General features: G+C 39.0%; 1 protein-coding gene across 1 annotated transcript in view; it reads left to right on the plus strand.

Annotated features, from left to right (window-relative positions):
• Positions 1–26,939, plus strand: part of FBXL2 (F-box and leucine rich repeat protein 2) — a gene marked incomplete at its 5' end in the record, with an annotated part of 141,073 nt that overhangs the window by 97,417 nt on the left and 16,717 nt on the right. The window contains 8 exon segments of the mRNA XM_080810303.1: positions 9,702–9,770; positions 9,871–9,966; positions 10,163–10,289; positions 10,431–10,505; positions 12,778–12,908; positions 14,415–14,475; positions 15,296–15,340; positions 15,905–15,961. Of these exon segments, the coding sequence (XP_080666429.1) occupies positions 9,702–9,770; positions 9,871–9,966; positions 10,163–10,289; positions 10,431–10,505; positions 12,778–12,908; positions 14,415–14,475; positions 15,296–15,340; positions 15,905–15,961 (661 nt within the window).

The following is a 26,939-nucleotide window of genomic DNA, read 5'->3' on the forward strand; positions in this document are numbered from 1 at the left end:
AGTGAAATAAGTCAATCAGAGAAAGACAATTATCATCTGCTCTCCCTGATATGAGGAAGTTGAGAGGCAAAGTGGGGAATTTGGGGGTTAGGGAAGGAAAAAATGAAACAAGATGACATCGGGAGGGAGACAAACCATAAGAGACTCTTAATCTCACAAAACAAACTGAGGGTTGCTGAGGGTAGGGGGATATGGAGAAGGTGTTTGGGTTATGGACATTGGGGAGGGTATTTTCTATGGTGAGTGCTGTGAAGTGTGTAAGCCTGATGATTCACAGACCTTGACCCCTGGGGCAAATAATACATTATAGGTTAATTTAAAAAAATGTTAGCCATTCAAAAAAAAAGGGGGGGGGAGGAAATTGAGGAAGACACAAAGAAATGGAAAAACATTCTGTGCTCATGGATTGGAAGAACAAATATTGTGAAAATGTCCATGCTACCTAAAGCAGTCTGCACATTTAATGCAAGCCCTATCAAAATACCATCAACTTTTTTCACTAGAAATGGAACAAATAATCCTAAAATTTATATGGAATCAGAAAAGACCCCGAATAGCCAGAGGAATGTTGAAAAAGAAAACCAAAGCTGGTGGCATCACAACTCCAGACTTCAAGCTCTATTACAACGCTGTCATCATCAAGACAGAATGGTACTGGCACAATAACAGACATGTAGATCAGTGGAACAGAGTAGAGAGCCCAGAAATGGACCCTCAACTCTATGGTCAACTAATCTTCTACAAAGCAGGAACAAATGTCCAGTCGAAAAAAAGACAGTCTCTTCAACAAATGGTGTTGGGAAAATTGGACAGCCACATGCAGTAGAATGAAACTGGACCATTTCCTTACACCACACACAAAAATAGACTAAAAATGGATGAAAGACCTAAGTGTGAGACAGGAATCCATCCAATTCCTTGGGAAGAACACAGGCAGCAACCTCTTCGACCTCAGGCACAGCAACTTCTTCCTAGAAATAACATCAAAGGTAAGCAACAGGGAAAATGTACTATTGGGACTTCATCAAGATCAAAAGCTTCTGCACAGCAAAGGAAACAGTCAACAAAACCAAAAGACAACCAACAGAATGGGAGAAGATATTTGCAAATGCCATATCAGATAAAGGGCTAGTATCTAAAGTCTATAAAAAAAACTTATCAAACTCAACATCCAAGGAACAAATAATCTAGTCAAAAAATGGGCAGAGGACGTGAGCAGACATTTCTGCAAAGATGACATCCAAATGACCAACAGACACATGAAGAAGTGCTTCACATCACTCAGCATCAGGGAAATACAAATCAAAACCTCAATGAGATACCACTTCACACTAGTCAGAATGCTAAAATTAACAAGTCAGGAATCGACAGATGTTGGCGAGGATGTGGAGAAAGGGGAACCCTCCTCCAGTGTTGGTGGGAAATCAAGCTGGTGCCACTCTGGAAAACAGCGTGGAGGTTCCTCAAAAAGTTGAAAATACAGCTACTCTATGACCCAGCAATTGCAAACTGGGTATTTACCCCAATGATACAAATGTAGTGATCTGAAGGGGCACATGTACCCGAATGTTTATAGCAACAATGTTCACCATAGCCAAACTATGAAAAGAGCCTAGATGTCCTTCAACAGATGAATGGATAAAGATGTGGTGTATATACACAATGGAATATTATGCAGCCATCAGGGAAAAAAAAACAAAAACAGAAATCTTGCCATTTGCAATGACATGGATGGAAGTAGAGGCTATTAGGCTAAGTCAGTCAGTCAGAGAAGGACAATTATCATATGATCTCACTGTTATGAGGAATTTGAGAAACAAGACAGAGTGTCATAGGAGAAGGTAGGGAAATACAAAACCAATTGAAACCAGAGAGGGAGGCAAACCATAAGAGGCTCTTAATCTCAGGAAACAAACTGAGGGTTGCTGGAGTAGAGGAGGATGGGAGGGATGGGGTGGCTGGGTGATAGACATTGGGAAGGGTATGTGATATGGTGAGCACTGTGAATTGTGTAAGACTTATGAACCACAGACCTGTACCCCTGAAGCAAATAATACATTATATGTTAATTTTAAAAAACCCAACCTTTATGTTCTTATCTTTGTGGTCTCTGCTATTGTTTGATGTTGGCTAATTAGAATACACACTTCCCCCTAGAATCTTAGAATACTTTGTCTCTTGCAGACTAAGAATCACCACCATGTATATCAATCGCAACTGCCGGTAGGAATGTGCAGCACATAGTGATTATAGATAGTGGAATTTGTAATTGAAAGATCTGCTATACCATTGCTAGAAAAATTGATTCATAACCTATTTTAAGGATCAAAACACTCCCTATAAATGTTATGGAACAAAGTATTTTTTTAAGTCAAGAAATTCAGATCACCAGACCAAATTTTCTGGTACTTCAAAAGCTTTGTAAACTGATGGAATAGATTGATTCTATTTTAATACAAAGCTTAAGGACCTTAGATAATTTATAAAAGAGAACATAAGTTTAATAGTGGTTCCATTAAACTAAAATAAATATGAAGGTGTGGATTGTCAATGAGGAATATCAAAAAAATATATTTTCATTTCACTTAGCATAATACCTCTGGTTCCATCCATGTTGATGTAAATGGTAGGTATTCATCCTTTATGATGATTGAATAATATTGCATTGTATATATAAACCGCATCTTCTTTATGTGGGCTAATTTAATTTTTTATAAAGGACGTATATTCTTATCTTGGCAATTGGAATAAAGCCATATATAGTAACAAAACTATCCTGAGAGGCTAAGAATGTTAGTGGTTTACCGTAATTTTTATAGTAGAAGTCTATATTTGTATCTTGTACTTTTTTTTTAGAGAACATGTGCATGCAAGAGAGCAGTGAAGGGGCAGAGGGAAAGGGAGAGAGAGAGAGAATCTTAAACAGTGGAGAGCCCAATGCAGGGCTCAGTCTCACAACCCTGAGATCATTACCTGAGCAAAATCAAGAGTCAGACACTTAACCGACTGAGCCACCCAGTCACCCTGTTATCTTATACATTTTTAATATGTGAAACCAGATTACTGTGAGAAATAATGATAAGTATAATTCCAGAATATGACTCGGAATTTTGTTATGCCTTCAGTTTTTTATTGTAATCACCTAAAGCCAGTTTTGGCCTCTACTCTGCCTCACATATGTATTGTTGTTGTTTGGATGGAGGGAAGGTACTCATTTGGAAATGTTTATTGAGCCCTACTCCACCAGGCACTGATCTCTAGGGAATGGAGATACAGCAGTAATCAAAATAGACTAAAATTGCAATACTAATGGATCTCACATGTATATTCTTATATTCTCTTGCTGCATCATTATATATGAAGCCCTATATATGAAGCCTGGTTTTATTGATATATAATTGAGATACAATAAACTGTATATATTTAAAGTGTACAATTTGATAATTTTTATATATGTATATACCCATAAAACCAGCACTTTAATCAAGATAATGAACATACCAATGTGAAAGTTTCTTCATGTGCCTTTATAACCCCTCCCTTCCTCCTTCCCTGTCTCTGCCCCATTGTGAGGCAACCACTGATCTGCTTTCTGTCACTATAGGTTAGTTTAAATTTTTAAAATTTTTTATGTAATTATAAAGTATGTACTCCTTTTTTCCTGGCCTCTTTCACTCAACATAATTGTTTTGAGATCCATCCATGTTGTTTGTGTATCAATAGTTCATTCTTTTTTATTGCTGAATGTCCATTGTATGGTATATTACCATTTATTCATTTGTCATTTGCAGCCGTTACATATAAAGCTGCTATGAACATTTGTATACAAGGTTTTGTGTGTCATATGTTTTCATTTCTCTTGAGAAAATACCTAGGAGTGGAATGGCTAGATTGTTTGGTAGGTGTGTGTTTAACTTTTTCAAACTTTCAAACTGTTTCCTAAAAAGATTATACCATTTTATATTCCCACTGGAAGTGTATGGTACTTCCAGCTCCTCCATATCCTTGTCAACACTTGGTAGGTCAGTCTCTTTAATTTTAGTGTTTCTAATAGATATATGTAGTAGCATCTCATTTTGGTTTTAATTTGTATTTCTAACAATTAGTGCTGTTGAGCATCTTTTTGTGTACTTTTGCTATCTGCATATTTTCTTTGCTGAAATATCTGTTCAAATGTGGGGGTTTTGACTTTTTTTTTAAAAAATTAGATTGTTTTTTGTCTTACCACTGAATTTTGAGTTATATACTGCATACAAGTCCTTGATCAGATTTGCATTTTTTAAATGTTTTCTCCTGGTCTGTGGCTTATCCGTTTATTCTCATGAGGGTCTACTGAAGAGAAGATTTTCATTTTAATGAAGTTCAACTTACCGGTTTCTTTGAATGAATCATGCTTTTAGTGAATGATACTTTTGGTGATATATGAGATCTTTGCCTAACCCAGGGACATGAAGATTTTCTCCTGAAGAATTGATTTAGTAGCATTTCACAAATTCTAATTATGTGTTTCATTTTCATTCCATTAAAAACATACACTCTTTCCCTTTGACTCCCTTTTGATTTCTTCCTTGACCCAGGGGTTATTTAGAAGCATGTTATTTTGCTTCTAAATATTTGGGCATTTTCCAGATTTTTTTTGTTATTGATTACTAATTTAATTCCATTGTGATCAGTGAATATACTTTATATGACTTGAGTCCTTTTAATTTTATTGAAACTTGTTTTGTAGCCAAGAATATGATCTGTCATGGTAAATGTTTATATCCACTTGAAAAGAATATGTACTCTGCTGTTGTTGGGTAAAGTGTTCTATAAATATCAATTATATCAAGTTGAATAAGAGTGTTGATAAAGGGGCACCTGGGTGGCTCAGTGGGTTAAAGCCTCTGCCTTCAGCTCAGGTCATGATTCCAGGGTCCTGGGATCGAACCCCACATTGGGCTCTCTGCTCAGCAGTGAACTTGCTTCCCACTCTCTCTCTGCCTGCCTCTCTGCCTACTGGTGATCTCTGTCTGTCAAATAAATAAATAAAATCTTTAAAAAAAAAAGATTGTTGATAAAGTCTTTTGTATCTTTGTATATTTTGTATCTTTTGTATCTTTGCTGATTTTCTGACTTCTTGTTTGATCAAATATTGACAGAGTTATATTGAAATCTCTGCCTGTAATTTCAAATTTGTTTCTCCTCAGGTTATATCTTCGTGTATTTTGAAGCTCTGTTACAGGTATATAAACCTAATAAACCTATGTAAACCTAGGGTTGCTGCACCTTTATGATGAATTGACCAGTTTTTCATTATCACATGGCCTTCTTTTATCTCTAGTAATATTCTTTGCAGTGAGGTCTACCTTGACTGATATTATATAGACACTCCAGCTTTCTTTTTTTGGCATACGATTTTCCATTCTTTTACCTTTCACCAATTTGTGTCTTTATATTTAAAATTGTTTTCTTGTAGGCAATATGTGGTTGGATATTGCTTTTTTGATCCATTATTACAATTTCTGCTTTTTAATTTTTGTATTTAGATCATTTACATTTAATGTGATAATTGATCTGTTATGGTTATTTTTAAATTTACTCACTTGATGTTTTCTGTTTGTCCCATACATATTTTTTTTCCCTTTCCTCTTTTTCTGCCTTCTTTTGGGTTGAGAATTATTTTAGGATTCCATTTTATATCCTTTGTTTGATTAGAGCTATATTATTATTTTGTAATTTTAATGGTTGCTCTAGAGTTTTTGTAATGTACATCTTTAACTTGTTATAGTCTACCTTCAAATTGTATTACAGATCACTTCTGTTTTTCCTCACTCAACCTTTATGCTGTTAATATTACACATTTTAATTCTATATATAATACAAACTACACACTAGATTGTTAATATTTTTTTAAAGATTTTATTTATTTATTTGACAGAGAGAGATCACAAGTAGGCAGAGAGGCAGGGGAAGCAGGCTCCCTGCTGAGCAGAGAGCCTGATGCCGGGCTCAATCCCAGGACCCTGAGATCATGACCTGAGCTGAAGGCAGAGGCTTTAACCCACTTAGCCACCCAGGCACCCCAGATTGTTAGTGTTTTTTAATAGTCGATTATTTTAAAAGAGATTTAAATAACTAGAAAAGTGATTTATATACCCAAGTGGTTACTATTTCCAGTATTCTTGATTCCTTTGTGTAGTATCACTTTTTTCTACCTATAGAATGTTCCTTAATATTTCTTTCTTTTTTTTTTTTTAAAGATTTTATTTATTTGACAGACAGAGATCACAAGTAGGCAGAGAAGCAGGCAGAGAGAGGAGGGAGCAGGCCCCCCCGCTGAGCAGAGAGCCCGATGTGGGGCTCGATCCCAGGACCCTGGGATCACGACCTGAGCCGAAGGCAGAGGCTTTAACCCACTGAGCCACCCAGGTGCCCCCCTTAATATTTCTTGTACTGCAGATGTGATTAATTCTTTCAGCCCTTCTGTATCTGGGGGAAAAAAAAAAGTTATCTGTCCTTCATATTTATTTCAAAAATATTTGAGGGTCACCTGAGTGGCTCAGTCATTAAGTGTCTGCCTTCAACTCAGGTCCTGATCCCAGGGTCCGGGGATCGAGCCCTGTATCAGGCTCCCTGCTCGGCGGGAAGCCTTCTTCTCCCTCTCTCACTGTGTCTCTGTCAAATAAGTAAATAAAATCTTTCAAAAAAATTTTTTGAAAAATATTTTTGCTTAGTATAGAATTCTGTTGCCAGTTTTTTCAGTATTTTAAAGATGCTTCTCCTTGGTTTTCTTGTTGTTGCTTTTTTTTTTTTTTTTTTTTTTTTTAACCAATGAGAAATCTGTCACCCTTATTCTTCTTTCTCTGTACATAATGTATCTTTTTCTCTGGCTGCTTTTAAGATTTTTCTGTCACTGGTTTTGACCAATTCAGTTATGATATGCCTTGATGTATTTTTCTTCATATTTCTTTTACTTGGAATTCTTTGACTGTCTTGGATTTGTAGGTTTATAGTTTTCATAAACTTTGGAAAAATTTTGGCCATTACTTCAGATATTCTACCTGATCCCACCCCTGCCCAAACTCCTGTTCCTTGAAGACTCCCAGTCACATGTATAGTAGATTGTTTGAAGCTATCCCACAGCTCATTTATGCTGTTCTTTTTTCTTTTTTTTTTCTTCCTTATTTTCTTTCCGTGTTTCATTTTGGATAGTTTCTATTGCTATGTTTTCAAGTTTACTAATCTTTTCTTCCAAAATGTCTTATCTGCTATTAGTCCCATCCTGAAAATTTTTATCTTAGCCATTGCCTAAAAGTTTAATTTGGGTCTTTAAAAATAACTCTAATGTCTCTACATAACACATTTAATAATCATAACATGTTTAATCTTCATGTAACTTCATAGAACTATATTCTACAGAACACAGTTTTAATAACTTTTAATGTCTTTTTCTACTATTTCTAATATTTGTGTCATTTTTGGGTCAGCTTTGGTTGATTTTTTTAAAGATTTTACTTACTTATTTGACACACAGAGAGAGAAAGAGAGCACAAGCAGGGGGGAGCAGCAGGCAAAGGGAGAGGGAGAAGCAGGCTCTGTGCCGAGCAGGGAGCCTGATGAGGGGCTCGATCCGAGGAGCCAGGGATCATGACCTGAGCTGAAGGCAGACACCCAACCAACTGAGCCATCCAGGCGCCCCACTTTGCTTGATTTTTCTCCTCATTATGTATATATTTTCCTTCTTTGAATGCATGCCAATTTTTTGCTCAATGCCAGACATTCTGAATTTTATTTTGGGTGCAAAACATTTTTTTTTTATTTCTATAGATATTATTGAGTTTTATTCTGGACACAGTTGAGTTATTTGGACATAGTTCCTTTCAAATCTTTTTCTTTTTTAAATTTGTTAAGTTGGACCAAAGCCATGTTTAGTTGAGCACTAATTGTACACCTGATGCAAGGTACTTGTTAGTGCTCTACGCAGTACCCCACAAATTGAGACTTTTTCACTGTTGGCTTATGGGAATGGGCACTTTCCTGGCTATGGGTGAGCTCTGGCTGTTGTTCCTTCTAATGCTTTTTGATGATTCTTTCTTTGGCTTTGGGTAGTTTCCCTATATGCATGCCCTGATTAGTACTCTACTGAATTTTTGAGAGGAACCCTCTGAAGTTTTCTGTGCTCCAGTACTCTTCTCTGATAACTCTAATGACCTTGGTCAGATTTTGGCTCCATATCTTCAACTCGGGGATTCCACCAGCCTCCAGGTCAGTTCCATAGCACCATACCAGGGTAGAAGGAGCAGATAAGAGTGACACAGTTTGAGGCCAGGTTTTGGAGACTGCGTGGAAGAATCAGGGTTCAACACTAAAAATACGTTGAAGCTGTATTTCAGGAAAAGTCCTTGCTGAATATTTTAAGGAATAAGTGCTGGGGCGCCTGGGTGGCTCAGTTGCTTAAAGCCTCTGCCTTCAGCTCAGGTCATGATTCCAGGGTCCTGGGATCGAGCCCCGCATCGGGCTCTCTGCTCAGTGGGGAGCCTGCTTCCCTTCCTCTCTCTCTCTGCCTCTGTGCCTACTTGTGACCTATGCCTGTCAAATAAATAAAATCTTTGGGAAAAAAAAAAAAGAAAAAAAAGCAATAAGTGCTAAGGGATGTTTAATTTTCCACTTTGGCCCTTCTGCCAACCCACAAATTATTGTGGAAGTTGCTCCTCATGACTCAGTATCCTCACCAGGAAGTGGATGGTTCTTCATACTGATCAACTACTGATCCTATCAGTGGCCAAAGATAGCTTCAGAAAGGCTCTTGAATAACCAAATGACAGTATGGCACAATACAAGAAAGATTCAGTCCCCTTGCTTCCAACTGATTTTTCTATAGAGAGGAAGGAACAAGGAGCCAGACCTCCTTTCTAAAATATTCACCAGGGTGTGGGTTGAAGGAACATTATGACTGATACATAGTTGGTCTTGGGCTTTGTCTCCAAAGTGTAGTTTCCAGGTAGCAGCAGTGGCATCACTTGTGAATTTTTTAGAAATGCAGACCATCAGTTTGTCAAGCTATACCACTAGAATCTGCACTGTGGGGACTCCTGGGTAGCTCAGTGGGTTAGAGCCTCTGCCTTCGGCTCGGGTCATGATCTCAGGGTCCTGGGATCGAGCCCCACGTCGGGCTCTGTGCTCAGCAGGGAGCCTGCTTCCCCCCCACTCTCTCTGCCTACTTGTGATCTCTGTCAAATAAATAAAATCTTAAAAAAAAAAAAATCTGCACTGTGGGGGCGCCTGGGTGGCTCAGTGGGTTAAAGCCTCTGCCTTCGGCTCAGGTCATGATCTCAGGGTCCTGGGATCAAGCCCCGCATCGGGCTCTCTGCTCTGTAGGGAGCCTGCTTCCTCCTCTCTCTCTCTCTGCCTGCCTCTCTGCTTGCTTGTGATCTCTGTCAAATAAAAATAAATAAAATCTTAAAAAAAAAAAAAAATCTGCACTATGACAAGAACCCCAGCTGTTTCATGTGCATATTAAAGTTTGAGGAGCACCAGCACCTATGGTTAACAATAACTTATTGTACACTTGAAATTTGTCGAGAGTAAATCTCATGTTAAGTGTTCTTTCCACAGTAAACTAAAATGTAAAAGTTTGAGGAGCGCTCTTTTAAATGTGGATGGTGACACATGCCCTCTAGTGGCTGACCAGGGAGTTTTAAAATGTTTTCTCTTTTTAGGACCTTTGCACAGAACTGCAGAAACATTGAACATTTAAACCTCAATGGGTGCACCAAAATCACTGACAGGTAAGGAATGAGAATGAGTTTGGTGACTAATTGACCATCAGGAGAGTGAGGGGAGAGAAACATGGTTGAAAATATCTTTAGTGTGTCTGCTCTTTTCCAGCACATGTTATAGCCTTAGCAGATTCTGTTCCAAGTTGAAACATCTGGATCTGACCTCCTGTGTGTCCATTACAAACAGCTCCTTAAAGGGGATCAGGTAAGAGTGCCTGTTGTTAGAAGAAACACCTAAACCTAAGAGCATCCTGGTGTGCCTAAAACTTTCTAATGATCCCACTGGAACAACAAAGAGATCTTCTCTCCCCTTAATTGTTTGTGAGTTACTAAACTCAGACTTGGTAATGAACTATCTGTAGGAGAGATTGCACATGTGTGATCGTTTCTTGTTCTCTCAGTGAGGGCTGCCGAAACCTGGAGTACCTGAACCTCTCTTGGTGTGACCAGATCACGAAGGATGGCATTGAGGCCCTGGTGCGAGGTTGTCGAGGCCTGAAAGCCCTGCTCCTGAGGGGCTGCACACAGGTACTGAGGGCTTGGTTGAGGTGTGTTTCTCTAACATGAGGTGTGGGCACTTCATTAGAGAACTTGCTGTTGCATTTTTCTTGGTTCTCCACTATTCCCTCACCTGGTTCCGTCCCCCTTTTGTTCTCTCTGTCCACTCAGTTAGAAGATGAAGCTCTGAAACACATTCAGAATTACTGCCATGAGCTTGTGAGCCTCAACTTACAGTCCTGCTCAGTAAGTAACACGCTTTTCCTGGGAGTGTTCTCCTGTGCCATGTTCCCTGAGTCTTCTGTGGGCCCCACTTTGAAGCCCCCAGGCAGGAGGGATGGTCGCCACACCCTGTTTTCTTATTCTGTGTCCTCATACAATCTGTCAGTTTGCAACAAGATGAAAGAATAACAGTCTAAACAAGGTGGCCCATACAAAGCCACTTCTATTTCCCCCTAAAAATAACATAAATTGACGTCTTGGTTTATTTTATGATAGGAATGCTATGAACTAGTCACTAAGCTGAACAAATTCATACAAGGTCTTTTATTTTTTCTTAACTTATAAACTGGGGATAATGACAGTGGACAAAATGAAATGATAGATGTGAAAATGCTTTGAAACATAAAGGATGTATTCAAGAGCAAGGTGTAATTTTCATCGTGACATTAACATGTGAAAAATGATTATTCCGTCCTCACTGCCATTGTCAGTATTGATCCTTGAAGAGAATGCTTGCTACATCCTCCTGGGCTTCTCAAGGGGAACATAAATTTTGAGAAATGTAAGAGAAATCTTTGCAGTTGGTATTCAGTGAATGAGTCATATGTCTTTAGAATCCTTGATGGTGGAAGATAGAACAGAAACTGTTGTCTGGAAAAATGACTTATGGTACTGCTCAATATTAGGATCTTGTAGTGAGAGCACTCACAGACAACTAAAAGTAGAATATAAATGTGCAAGCCAGGGGCGCCTGGGTGGCTCAGTCTGTTGAGCGTCTGACTCTTGGTTTCAGCTCAGGACATGATGTCATGGGTCATGATCTCATGGGTTGTGGGACTGGGCCCTCTGCAGGTCTGCTTGAGGCTTCTCTTCCTCCTCTTCCCTCCCAGCACTCTCTCTATCTGTCCATCTTTAAAATGGATAAATAAATCTTTTTTAAAAATGCAAGTCATTTAACAATAATTTGCTATTTTCTAAAACATTTGAGGAAATATTATAAATATATACCTATATGGGACCCCTGGGTGGCTTAATCAGTTAAGCGGCTGCCTTTGGGTCAGGTCATGTTTCCAGGGTTCTAGGATCAAGTCCTGCATTGGGCTCCCTGCTCAGCAGGGAGTCTGCTTCTCCCTCTCCCTCTGTCTGCCTCTCTGCCTACTTGTGCTCTCTCTCTCTCTGTAAAATAGATAAATAAAATATACTTTTTAAAAATTTATATATATATACGTATATGATTTATATGGCAGATATTTAAAGCATTAATCTGTAGAAATTCAACAAAAATTATGATGTCACTTAACCAGGCAAGTCTTTTTTTTTTTTTTAAGATTTTATTTATTTATTTGACAGGGAGATATCACAAGTAGACAGAGAGGCAGGCAGAGAGAGAGGAGGAAGCAGGCTCCCCAGCGAGCAGAGAGCCCGATGTGGGGCTCGATCCTAGGACCCTGGGATCATGACCTGAGCTGAAGGCAGAGGCTTTAACCCACTGAGCCACCCAGGTCCCCCTAACCAGGCAAATCTTATGAGCTCTTTATTTAATCTGATTTTTAAGATTTTTAAGTTTATTAATTTTTCCTGAAAAAAAAAAAATCAAATGAACTCTGGGGAGGGGGATGAAATTTTTTTAAAATTCACTCTTGGCACAGGATACCTGGGTGGCTCAGTCAGTTGAACATCTGACTCAATTTCAGCTCAGGTCATGATCCCTGGATCCTGGAATAGAGCCCTGTGTCAGGCTCTGTGCTCAGCAGGGAATCTGCTTGAGGATTCTTTCCCTCTCTCTCTTCTCTGCACTTCCCCCTGTTTGGGTTCTCTCTCTCTCTCTCTCTTTCTAAATAAATCTTTTTTAAAAATTTCATTCTGAAAAAAAAAAATTTCATTCTGGGGGCACCTGGGTGGCTCAGTGGGTTAAGCCTCTGCCTTCAGCTCAGGTCATGATCTCAGGGTCCTGGGATCGAGCCCCGCATCGGGCTCTCTGCTCAGTGGGGAGCCTGCTTCCCCCTCTTTCTTTGCCTGCTGCTCTACCTACTTACGCTCTCTCTCTCCCTCTCTCTATGTGTCAAACAAATAAATAAAATCTTTTTTAAAAAATTTTATTCTCTGTTAGTAGTGCTAGAATATTTTAAAACTGCACAGAGATAAATACATGTCAACCCTGTACTTCATCTTGTTTTATTAAATTATTAGGATAAAATGCTGGTATTTGGCAGCCCAACTAATTGACCAGCAGTAGATCCTATTTTTCAGTATTGTTGGTGCCTTCTGATGTTCCTTCTTGTTTGGACTTCCCCAGCGCATTACAGATGAAGGTGTCGTGCAGATATGCAGGGGCTGCCATCGGCTACAGGCTCTGTGCCTTTCTGGCTGCAGCAACCTCACAGACACCTCTCTCACCGCCCTGGCTTTGAACTGCCCAAGACTTCAGTAAGTGCACCATGCTTTTGCTTTGTAGCTCAGAGCTTGCTGGACTGACCAGGAGGGCTTCCTGCAGGAAGGGAAAGGCTTACCAGCAGGTGGATAGGTAGTGATAGAGGTGGTGGCAGTGGTTGGGTTATTGTTGGCTTTTATCAGATGGGTTGGGGTAGAACAGTACGTAATCTGGTTTATTTAGGGATGTATGAGAGGAGTGGATGGGTACTGAACTGTACACCACCAGGGAACCTGAACTATAATTTCTTGATGGACTTGACACGTGTGCCCACCTGATTTGCCTCATCCTGTTATAGCTTTGACATCAGAGTGATCTGATAGGGTCAGAATGACAGCCTCACATCCCATTGTTACCAGATTCTCCCCTAAACCGGTTGCTAAATGGACAGAAGATGGGGAGGGGATCACAGTCACCTTATTTATCACCTTTCCTAGGAGAAGAAAGTTTTGTTTTAACAAATAAAGATTGATTTTCTCCAATAATATTGTGAATAGTAAAACTTTAACTATGGCAACAAAGTACTAATCATAGTTCACATCAGTTGAACTCATTTATGTTCCAGGCTCTATGTTGGGCAATTTTATAAGCATTATCTCATTTAGTCCTCTCCACTTCTCTAGGAGATATGCACTGTCATTCTCACTTGTTTTGCAGATGAGAAACTGGGAGTCAAAGAAAATCACATAATCTATCCTGGGTCATATGATGAGAAGGAAGTAAAACTAGAGTTTGAACTTGAATCATTGTTCAGAACCAGCAATCTTAGCCCTGGTACAAAAGACAGAAGAAACTTATTTTGTTGCTTACTTCTCAGTGAAACTGATCAGTTTCTCATGCTTACACCAGTTTCACATCTTTTACCGATTATCTATTGCTGTCCTTTGCCCATTTTTCTTACTGTTTCATTGGGGATGATTCTAGATAATTTTGATATTTCTGAGTAGTAGAAGGAATGTGGATGATCAAAACTGGTCAGAAAGGTGGTCAAAATTACTGCTACAGGGGAGTATTTAACTTTAAAATGTTATTTCTCCATCCCTACTAAGCATGGGCATTGAGAATTAACTCACGTTTTTCATTGGCTACAAATTTTTAAAATTCCTTTTAGGGTAACTGGGAATTTCATTTAAATACGGTATATATAAAGATCATTTTGTTGAGTAAAAGCTCATTTTAATTGTGTTTAAGAGTCAACAAATATTGGAATAATATTTGAAAATAGCAGCAGCAGCAATGTCCTGGAATTGTGGGAAGATTCCTGGGTTTTCTCCCTGAATTTGGGCTGGAACTGTGGGACTTAGGGCAGGCCACACTTTCCCCTAATCCTTCTTCCTCTCATCTATCCTGTGGGACAGCATTTGCATTTACTGCCCTCAGGACTGTTCCAGAAGCAGAGGTGTGTCAGAAGGCAGAATAACCTCAAGAGTGTGCTTCTTAAAGTGTGTATTTCTGTTGTTAACCAGTCACTGCCTTTTCCTCCCACGCACTCTGTATCCCAGGATTTTGGAGGCTGCCCGGTGTTCCCATTTGACTGATGCAGGCTTTACACTTTTAGCTCGGGTAAGCCAGAGGTTTCAAAAAACAAAACCAAATTATAATTTACCTCTCTCATTTCAAAATAACTTGCTGTGGTTTTAGAGTGTGCAAAAATTGTGTACCTTTAGAAAGGACAGGTACCAAGTAGACTAGGGTCCTCAGGATACGTTTTCCCATTTTCCCCAGAATGCTAAGGCGGTCCTGTAGGGGGTTCTGGAGCAGGTCTAAACCTCACTCTCACTTGGTCAGGCGGGACCACAACAAGAGGAATGTCCTCCCTGGCAGGACATGCCCTTCCTCATTCAAATCCTGACTCGGTCTCTCAGTAGCTTCCCCAGTTGAGCTGTTGTCTGCCTCTGCTCCTTCTTCCACATCACCCTGCAGATGCTGACCATCATGGGGGTTCCTTTTGTCTGTGGCTGGGAACCCATGACCTTCTGGGGGTGGTGATACTCTTCCTCTACCCTAACCCTCACCTGTCCAAACTGTGCTTGAGCACCCTACCCCCATTCTTTCCCAAGCCTGTTCTATGGCTAAAATTTATAGGATGATATCCTATAGGATGATATCCACTGGGAAGGTGGAGGCCACTATCTTTCCAGGTGAGAGAAGGATTGTAGCCCAGGGTGGCCACATTCCCATTGCCAAAGGGAATGTGATTCAAAAAGCACCTGCTCAGAAGTGCTGGCTCACTGGGTCACTTTAGGAACAGGACATTTTCCTAAATGGAAGAGAACAAGGATACTGGGCCAGTACTCAGAGGGATACAGCAAGCCGCCCATGTTGCCCTGACCACTGACCACATGGTGGTGGTGGGGGGTGTGTGTCTTATGGACTTTTCCAGAATTGCCATGACCTGGAGAAGATGGATCTTGAAGAATGCATCCTGGTAAGTAGACTCCTGACAAGTCCTGCAGGGCTGCCCCTCAGTCCTGAGATAGAACCAGGCATAGCCAGAGACACCAGCTGGCTGTTGTCTGGACCCTCCTCACCCCAGCATGTCAGGAATTGGGACCCCCATAAGGGCTAGGGCAGTGGGATGCATGAACTTTGGGCTCTTCTCAGCCATCAGAGCTATAGCTGAGAAGTTCAGGGTAGCTCCAGTTTTTGCCAAACATTAAAAAAAAAATCTTCCACAGAACTGAAGGGAGAAATAAGTTTGCATGTCCCGTGTTGAGATGACTACAGAGGAGAATCCTGGGGACCCTCTTTACCTACTCCTTCTTTGTCCCCTATCCCTGGGCCCGCTGGGGGCACCAGAGGAGAGACCAAGAACAGCTTTGTGTCTACAAGATTTGAGGTTCTTGGTGAAGAGAGGGGCTCCCAGCCTGAATGTGTTTGAGATGAGTTTTTAATTGTTTTACACCTTTTGATTCTTATGTTCAGGAGAAACCAAACTTAGATATTAAGTTCTGGTGTGGAAGCCACATTGACACAGCTTGTTTCCCTCCAGATCACCGACAGCACACTCATCCAGCTCTCTGTCCACTGTCCTAAACTGCAAGCCCTGGTGAGTCTGAGTTTTTCCTGACATTCTTCACCTCTTAGGGATGAAAGAACTCTCCCACCACAGCAAGAATCTGTATGGTTTTCCTTTTTGTAAAGGTATCATCATTCCTGGTTTCAAAGATCTATTGGTTGGGCTGACTTGGGAGGCAGGTTATCTAAATGTTACTGCTTTTATCTTAGGATATGAACCTATAATAGAGACCCATGTCCTTACTACTACGTTCATGTCCACTGTGTCAGGGAGAGTGAAACTTAGCATGTTACAGTGATAAAATCTATACAAGGATCCTTTTCGGTATGCCAGTTTTAAACTTGTAGGATGTATCTTCAGCAGGTTCTGCTGATTCTGAAACTTGCTTTGTTTCCTGGTTTCCTTTTCAATACCAGAGCCAATTTTGGTGAGCTTTTAAAAATCTTATTATGAAAAAAAAATCTTATTATGCGACTCATTTGTCCTGGAAGCTATCTAAGAAGAATTTTAGCAGTTTATGATATTAAAGAATAAGGAATATAGCCCAAAAGGAAATCCCCATGACTGTCTTCATTGCTAGAGAGTTTTATCTTTCATCATGATTTATCAAAACTCAGTGATGTTGTGTAAGGAGCCTAGGCCATCAGGTGTCTAGTCAGTCACTGTCCTTTCAGAATGACAAGTATACAGGTTACCTAACTGGTGGAAAGCTGCTCTTGATGATATGAGACAATTTTGTTATCAAACCACTACTCAACTGGGACACAAGAGGAAAAATAGGGACTCAAGACTTGATAACATTTAGGTGAATATTTCATCCATTTTAAAATGAAACATTGAACCTCTTGGAAAATAACAGTGTGAAGTAGAATGTATGTTCATTTTTCAGTGTCACACCCCCACAGTCTGACCAGCATCTCCTGTCTTTCCCAGTCACTCCATCTGTCACTGAATTGCAACCAAGACTGAACCTAAATGGGTCCCTTTGAACTCACCATCTTTTCATTGTCAATCCCCATTTGATGTCCCTTCCCCCTTCCCACTCAGCCTAAATTGTGTGGTCAATTATTAACTCATTTCCTTGATCCTCAAGATTTTCCTCCTTCAATTAGCTCAGCTGCCATTCTGTTTAACTGTCAGCTGCTGAGCCATTCTTGAAGTAGGAACAAGAGTACAGTAGAGAAGGGCTCACTGGCATTTTTTATGGAGGAAACAGCACATATTCTTAGATTGACAGAAGCCATGGCTGGGTTTCAGAGTGAGGGAGGAGAGGAGATGAGGCTGAATGGGAAGCAGGACCAAAGCCTCATAGCCCCTGCTAAGGAGAATAGACCTGCTCCTCTCAACTGTCTCTGTGAGCCTTACCAAGGTGACATGAGAAGCTGAGATGGGGGCTTACAGTCTGAAGGGCCAGTGTTCTGTGGCACACCTGAAAGTGCAGCCTGGCCCATATTTTGTTCCAAAATTGGAGACACTGCTTTATTCATTTCTCCTAATTGTCTCAGCTTAGAATGTTGAGATTCACTAGATGCATTTGACTACTCCTAAAATTTTATAAGCAGAACAATTCCATGCTCACATGGGGACCCACAAATTCTGTACCAGCTGCTGAGACTAAACCCCACATCCAGTTCACAGTAGCCTCCCATAGCTAAGACTTTTAAATTTATCCTCACTAATATCTTGTCCTCTGATTTGGGTGCACACAAATTTATGACTATTATATCTTCCTGAAGAATTGACATTTTTGTCATTATTAAATGTTCTTCTTTATCACTGATAAAACTCTTTGTCTTGAACTCTACTTTATCTGGTGTTGATATTGGTCTTTTTATGCTTATTTTTGCATACATATCATTTTTCTTCAACTTATCTATGTTTTATATATAAAGGCTATCTTGGTTTTATGCAGTCTGGTAAACTCTCTTTTAATCAAAATGTTTAGTCATTTATATTTAATGTAATATTGATACAGTTGGGTGTTTTCTCTTTTTTGTTTTCCGTTCTCTGCTCCTTCTTTCCCACCTTCTTTTTGAGTTAACTAAATATTCATTTTAACTGCATTTTAATTTGTCTGTTGGCGTTTTTAGTCATATCTCTATGCCTTGATTTTTTTAGTGCTTACACTAATAGCCAAGGAAGCTTTTTTCAGTGGGAATTTAGGGGTAGTCTAGGATTGGAATTTAGACTGTCAATTCCCAGAAGACAGAGACAGGATCTTCCCTCTTTACCAGTAGCACCTTGCACAAGGCTTAGCCAGAGAAGCCACTTCCAGTCCTCTTTGGGGACAAAGTGGGGTGTAAACAAGCCAGCCCAAATCTGAGAAAGTCAGACACAGAAATTGTTGTGTTAGTAATGAGTGTGATCCCTACAACTGTGGTGCTTCAGATTCCAAGGATTGCAGCCCTTTTCAGGAGACTGCCAGCAGTTCCCTGGCCATACTAGAACCCCACCATGAGAAGCTGCTGTTTTGGAAGAAGTTTCCTGCACTCAGGAATCCTAAACTTCCCCAAGTTCGCCTTACCCGTAGTATCAAGCAACCTTGTCAAGGCAGCATGGCCAGCTCCTTCAGTTTCACACCACCAAACTCAGGGAGGAAAGGAGGATGGAAAGAGTTCTTGATGTTGAAACAGATCTCAGGGGAAGATTCTGGGCCCTGGGGAAGAAGAGAATGTCTGGATTACTCAGGGCATGGCCTGTCCTAATTTTAACAGATAAGTGGCTTGAATTTTTTTTCTTTTTAATATTTCAGTTCGAATTCCATTAAGTCCCTGGCTTTTGGAGGGGAGCACTGCCCAGAATATGGGACACACACACTCATACAAACACACTTCTGAATCCTAGGAGACCCCTAGCATCCTAGTAGAAATGGAAGAAAGGGGGTAAGGAAAAACAAGTCTGAGTGCTATCATGTCAGTCTCCTATCTCTGCTATAAGTGAACTTCCTTAGCTTTAAAAACAGCAGTAATAAGTCCTTCCTTATCAATAATCACTCTAAATGTAAATGGACTAAATTCCCCCAATCATAAGAAATAGAAGGGCCAAATGGATAAAAAACCATGACCCAGCTATATGGCTAGACCTAAAACAATTTAACTTTTAGAGCTAGAAAGAAACAAACCAAGCCCAGAGTTAGCAGAAAGAAGAACATAACAAAAATTAAAGCAGATATAAATTTAAAAATAGAAAATAGAAAAAAACAAATGAAATAGTTTTTTTTAACAAATAAAATTGACAAACCCTTAGAATAACTATGGAAAAAAGGAGAAAAGTAAAGTCAGAAACAAAAGAAGAGACATTACAATTATGACATGAATAAAATGAATCAAATATGAACAGTTATATGCCAACAAACAATAATCTAGAACAAATGAATGAATTCCTAGAAACATATAACCTAGTAAAAGTAAATCATGGAGAAACGGGAATCCTAATCAGACACATAACCAGTATGGAGGTTAAAACAGTTGTCAAGAACCCCCTAACAAAGACAAGCCTGGGACCAGATAGGTTCTCTGGTGAATTCTACCAAACATTTAAAGAGGAATTAATACCAGTCCTTTTCAAATTTTTCCCAAAAAATTGAAACGGTAAGAATACTTCCAAACTCATTTTATAGGCCAGCATTACTTTGGTACCAAAACCAGACAAAGACACCACTAGGAAAGAAAATGATAGGCCAATATCCCTAATGAATATAGATGGGTACATCCTCAGTAATTTACCAGCAAACTGAATCCAACAGCACATCAATGGAATAAAAAGTAAAATCACAGATCATCTCAGCAGATGCATAAAAAGCATTTGATGAGGGGTGTCTGGGTGGCTCAGTTGTTAAGCGTCTGCCTTTGGTTCAGGTCATGATCCCAGGGTCCTGGGATCAAGCCCCACGTTGGGCTCCCTGTTCAGTGGGAAGCCTGCTTCTCCCTCTCCCACTGCCCCTGCTTGTGTTCTACCTCTCTCTCTTTCTCTCTCTCTGTCAAATAAATAAAAATCTTTATTTAAAAAAACTTGATGAAATACTATACCTTTTCATTATAAAAATTCTCAACAAACTAGGAAAAGAAAGAAGATCCAGAATGAGGTAAGGGTGCCCACTTGCATCATTTGTATTTAACATAGTACTAGAAGTCCTAGCCAGACAGATTAGATAATAAAAAGAGATAGACATCCACATTGGAAAGGGAGAAGTAAAATTATCCTTGTTTGCAAACAACTTGGTTGTTAAGAGTAGAAAGTCCATTTTAAAAACTTAAAGAATTAGTAAATAAATTCATTAAAGTTGCAGGATATAAAATTAACATACAAGATTTGGTTGCATTTTTATACATTAATAATGGACTATTCAAAAAGGGAATTAGGAAAAATTCAGTTTACAGTAACATCAAAAAGAATAAAATACAGGCATCTGGGTAGCTCAGTTAGTGTCTGCCTTCCACTCAGGTCATGACCCCATGGTCCTAGGATCAAGCCCTATGGCAGGCTCTCTGCTCAGTGGGGAGCCTGCTTCTCCCTCTCTCTCTCTGCCATTCACCCTGCTTGTGCTTGCACACACTCTCTCTATATTAAATAAATAAAAAATCTTTTTAAAAAAGTGAGTACTTAAGAATAAACTTAACTAAGGAGATGAAGGACTTATATACTGAAAAACACAAAACACTGATGAAGTGAAATAAGTGGAAAGACATCCCATGTTCCTGGATTGGAGGTGTTAATATTATTGAAATGCCCATACTACCCAAAGCAATCTTACAGATTCATTGCAGTACCTATCAAAATTTCAAAAATATTTTTTACAGAAATAGAGTGATGCTACAATTCATATGGAGCCACAGAAGATCCTGAATAGCTAGTCCTGAGAAGGAACAAAGCTGGAGGTATCACACTTCCTAATTTCAAGTTATATTTTGAAGGTGTTGTAATCACAACGGTATGGTACTGGTAAAAACACCAACATGTAGACCAGTGGAATAGAATAGAGCGCCCAGAAATTAATCCATGTATATATGGTCAGTTGGTTTTCAAGAATTTAAATCAGCACCTTGAAGGGAGATTAGCACTCTCATTTTCACTGTAGCACTATTCACAATAGCTAAGATATGGAAACAACCTAAATATTCATCCTCAGGTGAACTGATACATAAAATGTATTCCGTACACTGAATGGAATACCATTCAACCTCAAAGAGAAGGAAATTCTGCAATATATGACAACATGGATGGACCTTCAGAACATTATGCTAGGTAAAATAAGCCAGGCACAGAAAGACAAGTACTGCATGATTCCATTATAGGTAGTACCTAAAATAGTCAAATTTATAAAATCAAAGACTGGATTGGTGGTTACTGGGGTGTGTGGGGATTGGAGAATGGGGAGTTATCAATAGACATAAAGCTTTAGTTGAATAAGATGAATAAGGTCTAAAGAACTTCTGTAAAATATTGTACCTATAGTCAAAAATAATATACACTTAAAATGTGTTAGAAGGATAGAGCTTATGTGCTTTTAGCACAGTAAAATCTTAAAAAAGACATTACTGTATAACAGTTATATGAGAGTATTACAGAAGTCAAATTCATAGAAACAAAATGGTGGTTGCAAGGGGCTGGAGGCAGGGACATGGGGAGTGCTTTTTAATGGGTATAGAGTTTCAGTTTTGCAAAATGAAAAAGTTCTGAAGATCCATTGCACAATAATGTAAGATACATTAACACTATTGAACTGTATACTTTAAAATGGTAAAGATGATAAATTTTAAGTTATGTTGTTTTTCCCACAAATAGAAGTTTTAAAGAAAGAATAGAAATGAAAAAAAAAATCCCAAGACATTAGGAAGAAAGAAAAATGGAAAGAACAGGAAAAATGTGTAAATAAAACATTTTTTCTCTGAGTTTTCTAAGTTTTATTTGATGAAGCAAAAATTATGACATTGGTATGGTTCTCAGTGTATATAGAGGAAGTAATTAAGACAGCATATTGTAGGGGTACCTGGCTGACTCAGTGGTGCGTGCAACTCTTGATCTTAGGGTTGTGAGTGCAAGCCCCACATTGGGCATAGAGCTCACTTAAATATATATATATATATATATATATATATAAAATAAGTGAGGATGGGTAAAAGGGCTTTTTAAAATGGAGGTAAATCAGGACAAACAGAAACTAAAAGAATTTGCCATCACCAAACCAGCCCTATAAGAAATACTGAAAGGACTCCTCTAAGCAAAGAGAGAGCCTAAAGGTAACATAGACTAGAAAGGAAGAGAAACAATGTACAGTAACAGTAACCTTCTAGGCAATACATTGGGACTCAATTAATATCTTTAAATAGTTACCCTGAATGTAAATGGGATAAATGCCCCAATCAAAAGACACAGGGCATCAGATTGGATAAAAAAGCAAGACTCATCGATATACTATCTGTAAGAGACTCATTATAGACCCAAAGACACCTCCATATTTAAAGTGAGGGGGTAGAAAACCATTTACCTTGCTAATGGACATCAAAAGAAAATGGGGTGGCAATCCTTATATCAGACAAATTAGATTTTAAGCCAAAGACTATAATAAGAGATAAGGAAGAACACTATATCAGTACTTAAAGGGTCTATCCAACAAGAAGATCTAACAACTGTAAATATTTATATGCCCCTAACAGGGGAGCAGCCAATTATATAAGCCAATTAATAACAAAATCAAAGAACCATATCAACAATAAGACAATAATACTGGGGGACATTAACAACCCCCTCACTGAAATGGAGAGATCATCTAAGCAGAAGATCAACAAGGAAAAAAGGGCTTTAAATGACACACTGGACCACATGGAGATCACAGATATATTCATAACATTCCATCCCAAAGCAACAGAATACACATTCTTTCCTAGTGCACATGGAACATTCTCCAGAATAGATCACATTCTGGGTCACAAATCAGGTCTCAACCAGTACCAAAAGATCGGGATCATTCCCTGCATATTTTCAGAACACAATGCTCTGAAGCTAGAACTCAATCACAAGAGGGAAGTTGGAAAGAACTCAAATACATGGAGGCTAAAGAATGAAGGGGTCAACCAGGCAATTAAAAAAGAATTTTAAAAATTCATGGAAACAAATAAAAATGAAAACACAACTGTTCAAAATCTATGGGATGCAACAAAGGTGGTCCATAGAGGAAAGTAGACAGCAATACAAGCCTTTCTTAAGAAACAAGAAAGGTCTCAAATACACAACTGAACCTCACACCTAAAGGAGCTGGAGAAAGAACAGCAAATAAAGACTAAACCCAGCAGGAGAAGAGAAATAATACAAATTAGAGCAGAAATCAATGAAATAGGAACCGAAAGAATAATAGAACAGATCAATGAAATAGAAGCTGGCTCTTTGAAAGAATTAATGAGATTGATAAGCTCCTGGCCAAACTTATCAAAAAGAAAAGAGAAAGGACCCCAAATAATAAAATCATGAATGAAAGAGGAGAGATCACAACAAACACCAAAGAAATACAATTATAAGAACATATTATGAGCAACTATATGCCAGCAAATTAAACAATCTGGAAGAAATGGATGCATTCCTAGAGACATACAAACTACCAAAACTGAACCAGGAAGAAATAGAAAACCTGAACAGACCCATAACCAGTAAGGAGATTGAAGCAGTCATCAAAAATCTCCTAACAAACAAGAGCCCAGGGCCAGGTGGCTTCCCAGGGGAATTCTTCCAAACATTTAAAGAAGAATTAATACCTATTCTCTTGAAACTGTTGCAAAAAGTAGAAATGGAAGGAAAACTTCCAAACTCATTTTGTGAGGCCAGCATTATCTTGATCCCAAAACCAGACAAAGACCCCATCAAAAAGGAGAAATATAGACCAATATCCCTGATGAACATGGATGCAAAAATGCTCACCAAAATACTAGCTAAATGATCCAACAGTACATTAAAAGGATTATTCACCACAACCAAGTAGGTGTTATTCCTGGGCTACAAGATTGGTTCAACATCTGCAAATCAGTGTGGTATACCACATTAATAAAAGAAAGAAGAAGAACCATATGATACTCTCAATAGATGCAGAAAAAGCATTTGACAAAGTACAGTTTCCTTTCTTGATTAAAACTCTTCACATTGTAGGGATAGAGGGGACATACCTCAATATCAAAAGAGTCATCTATGAAAAACCCACAACAAATATTCTGAATGGGGAAAAACTGAGAGTTTTTCCTAAGGTGAGGAACACGGCAGGGCTGTCCACTATCACCACTGCTATTCAACATAGTACTAGAAGTCCTAGCCTCAGCAATCAGACAACAAAAAGTAATAAAAGGCATCGGAATTGGCAAAGAAGAAGTTTAACTTGCACTGTTTGCAGATGATATGATACTTTATGTGGAAAACCCAAAAGACTCCACCCCAAAACTGCTAGAACTCATACAGGAATTCAGTGAAGTGTCAGGATATAAAATCAACGCACAGAAATCAGTTGCATTTCTATACGCCAACAACAAGACAGAACAAAGAGAAATTAAGGAGTCAATATCATTTACAGTTGCACCCAAAACCATAAGATACCTAGGAAAAATCTAACCAAAGAGGCAAAGAATCTGTACTCAGAAATCTATAGAATACTCATGAAAGAAATTGAGGAAGACACAAAGAAATGGAAAAACATTCCATGCTCATGGATTGGAAGAACAAATATTGTGAAAATGTCTATGCTACCTAAAGCAATCTACACATTTAATGCAATCCCTGTCAAAATACCATCAACTTTTTTCACAGAAATGGAATAAATAATCCTAAAATTTGTATGGAACCAGAAAAGACCCCAAGTAGCCAGAGGAATGTTGAAAAAGAAAACCAAAGCTGATGGCATCACAATTCCGGACTTAAAGCTCTATTACAAAGCTGTAATCATCGAGATAGTATGGCACTGGCACAAAAACAAACACACAGATCAGTGGAACAGAATAGAGAGCCCAGATATGGACCCTCAACTCTATGGTCAACTAGTCTTCAACAAAGGAGGATCAAGAATGTCCAGTGGAAAAAAGTCTCTTCCACAAATGGTGTTGGGAAAATTGGACAGCCACATGCAGAAGAATGAAACTGGACCATTTCCTTACACCACATAAAAAAGTAAACTCAAAATGGATGAAAGACCTAAGTGTGAGACAGCAATCCACCAAAATCCTTGAGGCGGCAACCTTTTCAACCTCAGCCACAGCAACTTCTTCTTGGACATATCACCAAAGGCAAGGTAAACAAGTGTAAAAATGAACTATTGAGACTTCATCAAGATCAAAAGCTTTTGCACAGCAAAGGAAACAGTCAACAAAACCAAGACACTGACAGAATGAGAGAAGATATTTGCAAATAATGTATCAGATAAAGGGCTAGTATCCAAAATCTATAGAGAACATCAAGCTCAACACCCAAAGAACAAATAATCCAGTCAAGAAATGGGCAAAAGACATGAACAGACATTTCTGCAAAGAAGACATCCAGATGGCCAACAGACACATGAAAAAGTGCTCCACCTCACTTGGCATCAGGGAAAGACAAATCAAAACCTCAATGAGATACCACCTCACACCAGTCAGAATGGCTAAAATTAACAAGTCAGGAATTGACAGATGTTGGTGAGGATGAAGAGAAAGGGGAACCCTCCTACACTGTTGGTGGGAATGCAAGCTAGTGCAGCCACTCTGGAAAACAGTAAGGAGATTCCTCAAAAAATTGAAAATAGAGATACCCTACGACTCAGCAATTGTGCTACTGGGTATTTACCCCAAAGATACAAATGTAGTGATCCGAGGGGACATGTGCACCCAAATGTTTATGGCAGCAATGTCCGCAATAGCCAAACTATGGAAAGAGCCTAGATGCCCATCAATTGATGAATGGATAAAGATGTGGTATGTGTGTGTATACACACACACACACACACACACACACGCACACACGGTGGAATATTATGCAGCCATCAAAAAGTGAAATCTTGCCATTTGCAATGCTAAGCAAAATAAGTCAATCAGAGAAAGATAGTTATCATATGGTCTCACTGATATGAGGAATTTGAGAAACAACAGAGGATCATATGGGAAGGGAGGGGAGAAATGAAAAAAGACAAAACCAGAGAGAGAGACAAACCATAAGAGACTCTTAATCTCAGGAAAGAAACTAAGGGTTGATAGAGTGGAGGGGGTGGGAGGAATGGGGTGGCTGTGTGATGGACATTGGGGAGGGTATTGCCATGGTGAGCAGGGTGAATTGTGTAAGACTGATAAATCACAGACCTGTACTCCCAAACAAATAATACGTTATATGTTAATTTTAAAATGAAAAATTTTAAAAAGGGAGGTAAAGTTTTCATATTTAACTCAACCTGTAAAATATTGATGCCAGTAGGTGGTGATAAGTTATGGTTGCATAATATAATACCTAGAGCAACCACTAAGAAGTCTACAAAAGAGAAACACTCAAATACAATAGATAAATAAAAATGGAAAAATAGGTAAATCAAAATGGAAATCTGCAAAAAATGTTTCAGAGACTCATGGGCAGGCAGAGAAATGAAAATCTAAAAGAATAGGGGGAAAAGGGTCAGACTTAAGCCCAAGCATATCATTAAATATAAATGGTCTCCTTTTTTTTTTTTTTTTTTTACAGATTTTATTTATTTATTTGAGAGAGATATAGAGCACAAGTAGGCAGAGCAGCAGGCAGAGGGACGGGGAGAAGCAGGCTCTCCACTGAGCAGAGAGCTAGGTGTGGCACTTGATCCCAGGACTCCGGGATCATGACCTGAGCCAAAGGCAGACACTTAACGGACTGAGCCACCCAGGTGCCCCAATATAAATGGTCTTAATTAATATACCAATTAAAAGGCAGATATTGCCCGAATGGATAAAATAACGTGATCCAGGTATAAGCTGTAAGAAATTTACTTTGAATGTCATACTATAGGTTGGCTAAAGTAAAAGAAAAAGATATAAAAAAGAAA

The sequence above is a fragment of the Martes martes genome (genome assembly GCF_963455335.1).
Source record: "Martes martes genome assembly, chromosome: 1".
Lineage (NCBI taxonomy): Eukaryota > Metazoa > Chordata > Mammalia > Carnivora > Mustelidae > Martes > Martes martes.